The following is a 10,675-nucleotide window of genomic DNA, read 5'->3' as shown; positions in this document are numbered from 1 at the left end:
TGCCAGTCATTCATTGACTCATTAAATATCCATTTATTCAGGTTCACTTTTCTCACTCTTACAAAGAATACAATCTGATCTACAAAAATTCAGCACATGACACTGGACATTTTGGTCAAAATATATGAGATAGCTACAGGAATACCCAAGTGGCTTGTCCGCGTGTTTTTTAGCTGCTGCATCCCAAACAATTAACCCTCCCTCAGACCCCGCACGTCCGACCCAAACCGCTCTGCCCCGCTCCATCCCTCTGAAGTCTCTCTCTTGGTGTCTTTGTCCATGTGTCCTTGCTCTCAACAACTGTTTCTTTGCCAAATCAGGCAATAACTACCAGCCAGGGTTATAAATCATCAATGCAAGCGGCCAAATGGAGAACTACAAAAAAAAAAAAACCTTCTTAAAACTCAAGACAAACCAACTACAGCAGAAAATAACTGATTTTAGACCAAAGTGATGGAGACAAAAAAATAAATCCCAAGAAAAAACAAAACAACAAAAAAAAAAAAAAACATGGGAAAGTGCTAGTTATTTTCAGTTGAGTTTTGCGTTAGCAGATTTGCAAGTCACATCAACCGACCGTCAACAACCCGGGCCACTCCTCCAACCCCATCTCAGACCAGTCGTACTCAGAGTCCCACTGAAGATAACGCCGAGTGGGAACAGTGCAGCCAAGTCTCTCGTCTCTCTGGAGCTTTTGTCTGACCTGGACACCGGGTCCAGGATCCTGGATGGAGGGAAAGATGGGCACCAGAGGAGAGTCGGGTGGCTGAAGGGCTGTATGCTGTTTTCGGGGGCCAGCTCTACGCTCGCCATGAGGAAAGCATGACAAGAGAGCGGCGCCACCTCAGGCAACATAGTGGTACTGGTTAGGAGTCTCCTTGTCACGCTCCATGTAGTCTCTGTCTATGAGCGACTCGATCCGCTTCTTTAGATCACCCGGCTGTGGAGAGAAGAGCAAGTGAGATGCTTTGTGTGTGTGTGTGTCAAAGATGAAATAAACTACAGAGAAGAATGAGAAAAGAATGGGAGGAGTGACAGAAGTACTCTAGGTCTAAATTACCTTGACAGGGAATTTCAGCTGGTTGTAGAGTTCCGACACCAGCAGGTTGTGGCTGAGCGTCTTCCTCATCTTCATGATGCGCACCACAGCTGCATCAATCTGATACTGCCGGTCTTGGAATACGCGCTCTGTGGTGCTCACCTGCTCCTCCACCTGGTGGGGGGATAACACACCCACAAACACACACACACCAAAATGACAAGGAGTTTATAAGAATCCTTTCGAGTACTGTCTAATGTGAGCAGCGGAGGCTCGTGACTGAAGAAGGTGAGGAGGGCAGAGCTCGATACAAAAGCAGAACAGGGTTCAGTAAATTGCTGGGTCAAAAGTGTATCACCCAAAAATTTCAATTACAAAATTCCAGACTTTTTCCAGACCTTAATTTGTTGATATGAAGATTTTGGTTGGTGTTTAGTTTGATAGTCACCTTGCTCCTACTAACTCTACCATTTCACTCTACAGATAATATCAAAACATGTGAGATGACGGAGGTATATTGGGACAGTACATTATTTTTTCCACACTTTTACAAACTTTTTTGTGCAATTTCTAGACTTTTCAAGACCTGGAAATTACCAAATTCTTTTAACATACATTTCCAGACTTTCTAGACCTGCGTAGGAACCTGCGTACCCAAGCCTAATCAACCTACTTTTTAGGGATTTTATTTTATTTTTTTAAACTGGGGAAGATCAACCTCTCTATCTTCCGTAGGCCTGTCTCCCCTGGATGTGACACAGATTTTGCATAAGGAAAAACATTGTGAGGCTACTGTCTACAGCAGTGAAACGCATTAAAGCAAGCCCAGGTTGAAGAGAAGGAGAGTGTGAAGAATGGGGAAGTCCATGCCAGTATTCATACCGTTTCCTTCATCTGGATCTGGTTGATCTTGATGCGAAACAGTTTGTGTTTGAAGTCATTGTTGAAATTGAAACGGTCTCCATCCTCCACGTCTTTCCCCCGAGGGTTCTTATTGAGGACACGTGCTTTCCCGCAGGCCAGGGACTGCAGCGTACGCCTGAGCTCCCCCTCCTCTGTACGGGGCAAGAGGGAAATGATAATGTGCTGTACAGTCAACTGCGATACAACTTTCTACAACATTCCCCCATGATAAAATAGTATTACAGGTTCAAAGAGACATAGACATAAAAGTGTCTAACCTATGCCAGTGGCGGTGCGAATCTCCTCCACGCTGAATTCCTCTCCCTCATTGAACATTAGCAGCACCAGTGTCTGGAACAGAGACACCTGCAGCTCCTTCTTGCCCTGCAGGATAAAATGATCAACGGTTCAGGTGCTTTCACTAGACACACTTTGTGAGGCACAAGAAATATGAACATGCCGACTTGCCTCTCCTCCCCTCCCAATGCCCAGTTACGATGCATGCCCTCACCTCTTTGAACTCTGTCTTGAGCACAGCATGGCCCAGTGTGGGCTGCCACTGCAGCTTCCTCCCACTGTGCTTCCCCAGGTAGAAGAGCTTAAACACCTCCTGGAGCTTTACCATCTACCAAGAGATGAAGAGAGGACATTTGTACTGAGATTGTGTACACTATGTTATGGAACAGCTGATCACCCTGCTCAGTTTAGAAATGGCCATCATTGAGATGAGACAGCCGATGGTTTCCTTATTCACTACGCCACATTGTTGTCCACAAATAAAAAGCTAATATGCTAAATGTACTAAAACATTAGTATAAATAAAGTGCTGGTCGTTATTCCCAATGTATTTGTCAGTAGGGTCAAAGCCTAGTACATACAGAAAAGTGCACACAAACACATAAACAAGCACTTACCTCTGGAGGCAAGTGGACCTCCATGGGTATGTATGAAGGCCAGTAGCCCATAGTGAGGATGTTCACAGTCAGCTCTATGTTGCTGGGCTCACTCTGGTTCTGTGTGTACTGGGGAGAAAAACATACTGGGTTATCTCAAACTCACAGCCTTCGCTGCTCAGTTCAGTGACTAAGAATACTATTATAACTTGTACAATTATGCATGAAAAATGCACTACGATACCACAGTACAATGTTTGTATACCGTGAACATGACATCAATATTTCCAAATTAAGTTGCTTGTGTATATGTCGGTACGTGTGCAGAAACTGAATGTACCTGTTTGAACTGGATCATGATGTCTTTGGACAGTTCCATGTCCTTGAACATCCCCTCTAGCTTACTGGTAAACGCTGCTCCACATTCTGAAGGAAGTCAAAACCACATCAATATCACAACTCACTTGTTCTCACACCCCCATATGCACCCATAATGGTCTATGTCGGTTTTCATTAATCATTTAGGCTTAATGCTTCAACTGCTATACTGTTTTGGGGCAGGAACATCAAGAGAAAGATCTTCTCTATATGGTGTTTGAGTGGGAGCATCAAGGAAAGACTTTTATTTGAAAGTTTATTCAAAGCATGCAATCAGAGACTGTGAGTTTTCCTGTCATATTGCTGACATATCATATCCGTGCAGTTGTCATGAAGTGATTGCTCTTCTCTCTATTTCACAAACCCTGCTGAACTCACTGCCCAGAGTCACTCATAGGTTGAGGTTTTGGAGAAATCTCTTTTTATGACAGGCCAAAGACAACCTTGAGCTATATGAAATCCTACAAATTGCTGGTGAGAGTTCATATCAACCTCTGAAAAATGTTTATGATATATCCATGTGTCAGAGGATACAATGTCATCACATGTGTGAGAAGTATAGCATATGGTACCACTGAAGGCTTTGATTAATAGTTTGAGTTATGACAAACATTGAGCTAGATAACTAGATATGTCTCTTCTTTTATATATGTATGTTATAAGTGTATGTGCCATGGTATATGTCTTGTTATATCATGGTCTATGTGCATTGGTACTATTCTGATTTGCATTTTGTGTTTATTGTATGCTGTCTTATTTTTGTAGCTCATAAAAATTTCCAATAAAAATATCAATCACAAAAAAAAGTAGATATTCACCGTGCTTGAGCTTGGAAAGCATGGACTTCTCAGCGTCAACAGAAGCGCTCTTGCCAACCAGCAGGCGCTTGGCCAAGTCCTTCTTATAAAATGCCTCAAACACATCCTTGCCTAGGGGAGGAAAGAGAAATCAAAAACTTTAATCAAAATGTAACAAGCTACATATTGGTAAGTAACACTTATGTAATAATAAAGCAAACATGCTCACATACGCATTCACAGCACAATTTTGTGCACACACAGACACAAAAGTGTAACTGACCATGTATGAAGCGGAAGATTATCATTATCTTGTCCAGAATTCTCTCCAGCTCTTCCTCTGTAGCCTCCTTGTTTCCTGCCCTTAGCTTAGAGTCCACATATTTAGCTGGACAAGGAGAAACAACCAAGGAAGCTGTTATCACACGCTGGGACTAATAAAAGCCACGACAAGAATTCACAGTGTAAAAGGATTTTAAAGGTATAGAGAGTGTTTTTGTTTGCAGTTCTACATAAGAGTTGATATGGAGTAATACTGGAAAAAAAATCTCATCTGAGCCACAACTGCCATGATGGGACATTTCTTTCTCCTGACCTACCGATGAGCTCAGCAGGTTTGTTGGGCCTCTTGTTGATAAAGGTCTCAAAGGCCTCCTTCATAGCGTTGATGAAACTCTCACTGCGAGTAAAGCAGCCCTGTGCCACATTGTCCATCTTGTCCTTAAAGTCCAGCAGGTCTTGCACCATGTCCTTGTCTTTCTCTGGTGTGCCGACAATCTCTCCTCCGAAGGACTGAGACCAGAAAAATGTTTCATGATAGTGTACATGTGCATTTCTGACACATAAAAGGACATGGCAAACAAATGCCATGGCTCTGTATGTACCTGTATACATGAGGATAATACTGTATGTTGTATTTATGTGTGTTTGTGTATACCTTGATGTAATCCCTCCAGAACTGCAGCAGCGTGGGGAGTCCTCCTTTCACCTTACTGAACAGCTGGTAAAGGAGGGTGAGCTCAGTCACACGATTCTCATCCAGTAGGGTGCTCAGTCCTGACACAAAAACATTACAAATTAGAGTCTGTGTGTGTCTGTATCCAACAAACAAGCAAATCAATTCACCCATAACACACAATTTTATTTTTCATGACTGAATCAAAACTACAAATCCTAAAATTAATGCATGAATTGGACACTTTACAGCTGCAAAAACAAAGGAAGAAAAAATGTGTTTGCTTTAGTCATGGACTCTGCTCTAAATTTGATCACAAGCGTTTCACAGCTGCTCCTGTGATTGTATGGACACCAAACAAACGTCTGCTGAGTCTTAGTCGTAGTATCAAAACGGATATCTGGGCTCCATTCAGATTTCAAAAAGTAAACAAAACAGGGCAAGGGGGAATCTAAAAGCAATTCTGTCTGCAAACAACATCTGTCAGAGCTAAATAAACTCAGCTGACGAGACACAACTAGACTATTCAAAAGCCCTAAACTGTAGATCCAACCATAAAGTGATTTCCCCCCCCCCATTTCACTCTCTAAAGCACAAAGTAGGCCACATTAGTGTGTAAATGTTTACATCGTTTACATTTTATTGCAATTTCGGTACACTATGGCAAGTTGTGTTGATGTTATTTCAAGTATGTATCATTTGCATGTAATTACGCAATAATAAAGGTAACTATTTAAGTAAATTAGGTTTTTGCCTCCATTTGTCCCTTAAGAGTGCTTAAAAAATACAGCTTGTCTGTACTGGTAAATTTCAACAATATGTAACGTATGTCACAATATGTGAAACTGAATCACAGTGTCAAAGATAATACACCTTGTAACAAAGCATTACAGTGTTGTCAGGTCCTTGTCAATTCCTAGCCTTCTAACTCACAAACAATGCAAACACAAATCATGCTCTAGTATAAACAATCAGTATTCATGCATCTATCTCTCTCTTATGCACATGCCTGTATACACACCCACACTAATATTAAGGACATATTAAAGTCTTTTCAGCGGCCTTACCCTTTTGTAGTATTGCTGTCATGTGTTCCCCTAAAAGCTGTTTCTCAACGCAGGTAATAAGAGGTTTCCTGTTAAATAATGAAAGGAAAATGAGAAAGTAGTCAAAGTGACCATCCAAAAGCTGGTATAAACGGACAGAAGTCTGTCATTTCATCTTGTATCCTCTCTCTGACCCCTTTTCAGTAATATGCCTGCAACCTCACTGACAGAATAGAGAACATTTTCCAGTGTTAATAAGTGTTGTTTTTCCATTGACAATTATTTGGAATTGACAAGTGTTGAATAGAGATTTGTTTGTTCATAGAGCTGACTCTGGGACGGGTGTTCAAAACGATCTAAAAAAGTGTTATATTAACTCTGATGGTGTGGACTTATGTCAACACCAGCATAGTGTTGATTTTTGTGAAAGAAGTGAAGAGAGTTCTCAAAGGCATTCTGAAAGATGGGGGTCAATAAAAATCAAGAAGAGTCAAGAAGAGTTTTACTGAGTGCTCTGGTCGAGGTAGCTCATGACGCGATCATTCTCCTCCTCCAACCGACGAGCCACGTGATGCAGGTACTCAGGCACCTGGACACATACACACATATAAAACACACATATACACACAAAATTAAGCAACCTATCCTTGACATGTGTATAACTGAGGTACTGATGAAAAACTGTGACCATAGAAGAAGATACACTACAATTATAGGCCCATAAATGACGGGTCTCACTCACATCTCTCTCCTGCATCAGCCTCTGTCCCTCTGCTGCGTACAGACGATTGGTCTCAGTCAAAAATCTCTCCTCAAACGAATCTTTATAAACCTAGAAAAGAGTGAGAAACGCAGCAAGTAAAAACAATGGCATACATTCAGCCCATCTAATAAGCAGTTTTGTTGGACACAATCCAGTTACCTGCAGGTCTGACAGCATGCCCAGTAAGCTCCTGAGCAGACTGCGGTCGACCGTCTCTCCATTGCGCTCAAGTTCGATCTGCTCCAAAATGCCATCCACTGTGCGCTTCTGAACTGCGCTGTCACTCACAATGTGGGTACGAAACAGTTCCAACCCCGTGTCCCTGCAACACACAGATAACTTTAGCCTTCGAAATGCAGTTGAACAGACCAACTGGCTGTCAAGATCATCTAACCAAACAGATTAGATGGAATGAACTGGTATTTTACCAGATGGAGGGGAGTAGGGAGTTCTGAAGCACATAGGTACGATCCAGGAAAAGAAAGATACTCCGGATCATAATCTACATAGGAGAAAAAACACTTTAAGTGAGACGTACACACTTAGTCGTTACCATGAGGCAGAACAAAACAAAACATAAATGAAACACAGTTTTGAATATGTATATCTGACAAACATCAAACCTTACAGTTTGTCTGCAGTGATCCTGCCAGCAGCGATTCATCCGCTTCAGGAAGGAGAGGCTGTCCAAGGACTCTGTGAGCTCCATGTTAAGGAAAAGTCTTCCATTCACTTATTTCTATTCAAGCAAAGCTTAGAATGACCACAGTTCACTGCACTGCTGTGGCCAGGCAGCCCATCTAAACACTTTGGTCACACTTTACATTAAGGTACACTTAACTCACTATTAGTTGGTTAAAAACATGCATATCAATGACTGGTCTTTATATGGCACTCATTACCTCCATGGTTAGCATTACCACATTCTACACATGCTGTTAATGAAGGCTAGTAAGGTTATTATTAAGGAGGCAGTTGCATAAAAACTCAAACCATAAAAATCTGCCAGCACAGCCGTTGCTCTTGTTAAGTAAATGTTCTTTGTAAGTCTCTGCCTTTATTTTCTCTATTGTAAAGTTGCAGTTTTAGGGGACATGTATATGCTACCAAGTGTCAAACTATGCATCCAACAGCATGCATAGTTTAAGTAACAACTCAATTTAAAACGGGGAAAAAATTCTGAGCTACAGAGGCCAATTTGCTCCCTTGATTTATATTGCCCCCTTGTGAGAAAAGACTGCAACATCAGCTGATCAATATCGAATTTTGCAACGAGCAGAATCTAGAATTCCCCTAAACAGTTTAAGTGCTTGTGAAGACAGAGGTGTCATGAGGTCAGATCTACTGTCATGCAAGTCTCTTTCCCACAAGGTGTCGTGTTTCAAAATGTGAAAAACATGTAAATATGTAGACACTCATCACTTCCATCTGTCCACGCTTAATATTTCGACAGATTCGACACATAACTTGCCTGACACAGTCACACACGAAAATGGATATTCTCTGAACTGGTGGATCTGAGCCTGCACATGGTCTTCACAGACCTGCCGCAGCTGCTTGTAGAGCGTGGGGGAGACTTTATACGAACACAGGTTCTCCACCGCCTATGAGTGTTTCAGAAAGAGAGAGGGGGCCAAAGGCATAGAGGGAAGACAACACCACAAGAGATACAGATGGTTAGAAATTTATATGCAAAATACAAAGAGCAGACTGAGCACGTAAGTAAGAGTAAGATGACTTCTGAATTTCAATACATTAATCAAAACCTATTCCTGAAATTATGATGTACAAATAGTAAGGGCAGCCCTCCAAGCCAACACTGCCTAGGATGAACAGTAAATCACACGAGAAAGCAAAATACACTGCAAGGCTATGTTAAGCAGGGCACACTGCTTTGTAAGGTTTGTTCAAGGACAAAAATAAAGGGCTACATTTACTATGTGTATGAATCAAAAAGTTTCAAAAGAAATCATTTCAGCACATCATCTACAATTTCCATCTGTCAAGCCCAGCCCAGGAACTAACAAAACATCCACAAGCAAAACACAGACACAAATAGAAATAGGGAAATACTACATCTAACAAAGGCCTACAAAGACACAAATCGAACACACATTCAGAATTTAGATCATACACTTAAAGTACAAAAAAAGGAGAGCAAACCTGATAGAGCTCTTCCAGATTGTACTTGATGGAGGTGCTGTTCTGGATGGCACCCACTGCATCTCGCAGCTTCAGCCACGTGTCCTCAGTGTAGTTCTCAGCTAGTTTTGGCCTGTCTGTTACACAAGCCCAACAAAAACATTAACTTATAGGTCCTGCACATTGAGAACTTCTGAACAAGCTGAAAAGGAACTCAGTGCTGTAATGAAACATTAGCATTTGATGGGATTGAAAACATTTGAAATCAAACAAGAGAAAGTTGGACATGATCAATTCTGAAGGATTAGGGTCCAGTGTGACTTTTCCATTGGCCTCTGACAAAACTTGTAGTGAAGGAGTGAGGTTAATTTCAGGATCTAAGCAATGTCTATTTAAATATATGTGCAGAACCTTTCAAATAACCCCACAACAAATGGCTCCCCTACTTCTGGAACTAGCTAGCCTGTATTTAATACCAAATAATTTACACCAGCACTGCTAACAGATGTCTTGTGAGACAGCATATATGACATGAGATGAGTGCCATTGGGACAGGCTTATTAAGATCCTGAAAGAGAGAACCTCTAAAAACCAGTCATACTCTCCTTCAGCCTATTAAATCAATGCACCAAGTAATAGGAATACATTAACAAGGGAATGTTGAAGGGATATAGGCATATGTGTAAAGAAAATAAGCCCATATAAAATATGATATGTGCTATTGCTGAAACCATCTCAACAACAAACTAATCTGCGCTAGGTTAGGATGCTAATTGTATACGTTGGACATCAAAAAAGGAAAATGACCCAGAGACAAACCACTTTGTGCTGTAACGTTAGTTAGCGAAATTATACTTATCATCTGTCGTGATAAAATAAGTTGGCCAGTCAATATTAAATGATGTAGGCTAAGACTGGAGAAAACTGGTCAGTAACGTTACCTTTGAAATTTTTGATTACTAATTTCTTTGAAGCGCCAGTTTTGCTGGAGGCCACAGCAGAGGTCCTCGCCACCCCATTGGTATTGTGCTCCGTTAAAGCAGAGAAGTTGGCTCTCTTGTCCTGTCGTATATCTTCTGCCATTATGAGATTAGCTTTGTAACTAAATATTAGCTCTATCCAACGCCGCGGTTGCTTTGGGTTATCTGGCTGAAGTGTTTTGCTAGATTGTTCAGTCGCCTGTTACTGTCAGCAACAGCGTCACTTTGTTGAAACCGCTGTCTTTGGTTGAACGTAATATACAAATTCACTAGTTAAAAACACATTTACAAGCAACCGCTAACTAATTAACCAAATAACATAGCTAGCTAAGTAAACAGATAGCTAGCTAACGATATGTTACTTATTACGGTAGCTGACTTTAGCTACCATTTATCCTCTTCTCTAGCACACTTAAAGTCAGAGCTTCATTATTCCTTTCCACTCCAGACTACTGACAAATATTAACGTTTTCAATATTAGATTTCTACTGTAGGCAACGGAAAAAATAAAAACAACATAGCGTTTGTTGTAACGTTAATATCGCAAACCCACATTACTAGTGGCTTTAGCCACATAGCTAGCTAGCATAACAAAATGGCTTTTCTCTAGACAGTTCAGTTGGACAGGTGCATCTTGGGTGAACAGCATTTGAGTTGTGTTCAGCGATAATTTGAACTCTTATCGTTAGATAAACAAACCCGTATGCACGATGTGCTTAATTCATTTCACAGAGAAGAAAAGCCTTGCCATTGATGATGCGTGCCTACATAATTTATAC

At 41.1% G+C, this 10,675-nt stretch overlaps 1 protein-coding gene across 1 annotated transcript; it reads right to left on the bottom strand.

The window, feature by feature from the left end:
- cul4a (cullin 4A) lies at positions 1–10,455 on the bottom strand. The gene is made up of 20 exons (XM_078282833.1): positions 9,858–10,455; positions 8,938–9,053; positions 8,275–8,378; positions 7,403–7,472; positions 7,203–7,276; positions 6,934–7,096; positions 6,754–6,843; positions 6,518–6,600; positions 6,033–6,100; positions 4,948–5,066; positions 4,610–4,802; positions 4,294–4,398; positions 4,032–4,142; positions 3,176–3,261; positions 2,857–2,964; positions 2,454–2,567; positions 2,221–2,326; positions 1,922–2,094; positions 1,061–1,213; positions 1–940 (listed from the first exon to the last, which is right to left on the bottom strand). Exons 1-20 carry the CDS (start codon positions 9,997–9,999, stop codon positions 845–847), a joined length of 2,274 nt encoding a protein of 757 aa, XP_078138959.1. The 5' UTR covers positions 10,000–10,455; the 3' UTR covers positions 1–844.
- Positions 10,456–10,675: the final 220 nt, after the last annotated feature.

This window comes from Centroberyx gerrardi, chromosome 1 (assembly GCF_048128805.1).
Source record: "Centroberyx gerrardi isolate f3 chromosome 1, fCenGer3.hap1.cur.20231027, whole genome shotgun sequence".
NCBI lineage: Eukaryota > Metazoa > Chordata > Actinopteri > Beryciformes > Berycidae > Centroberyx > Centroberyx gerrardi.
The sequence above is the reverse complement of the archived record's forward strand: the minus strand, read 5'-3'. Positions and strand labels throughout refer to the sequence as shown.

What these genes read in the sequence shown, in the direction of transcription:
- cul4a (XM_078282833.1), bottom strand. Translation starts at nt 9,999, where the DNA reads ATGGCAGAAGATATACGACAGGACAAGAGAGCCAACTTCTCTGCTTTA. An exon ending in AGGATCACTGCAGACAAACT is followed by an intron (nt 7,277 to 7,402) that starts GTAAGGTTTGAT and finishes TCTCCTATGTAG; the next exon opens with ATTATGATCCGGAGTATCTT. An exon ending in AGCTGAAATTCCCTGTCAAG is followed by an intron (nt 941 to 1,060) that starts GTAATTTAGACC and finishes TTCTCTCCACAG; the next exon opens with CCGGGTGATCTAAAGAAGCG.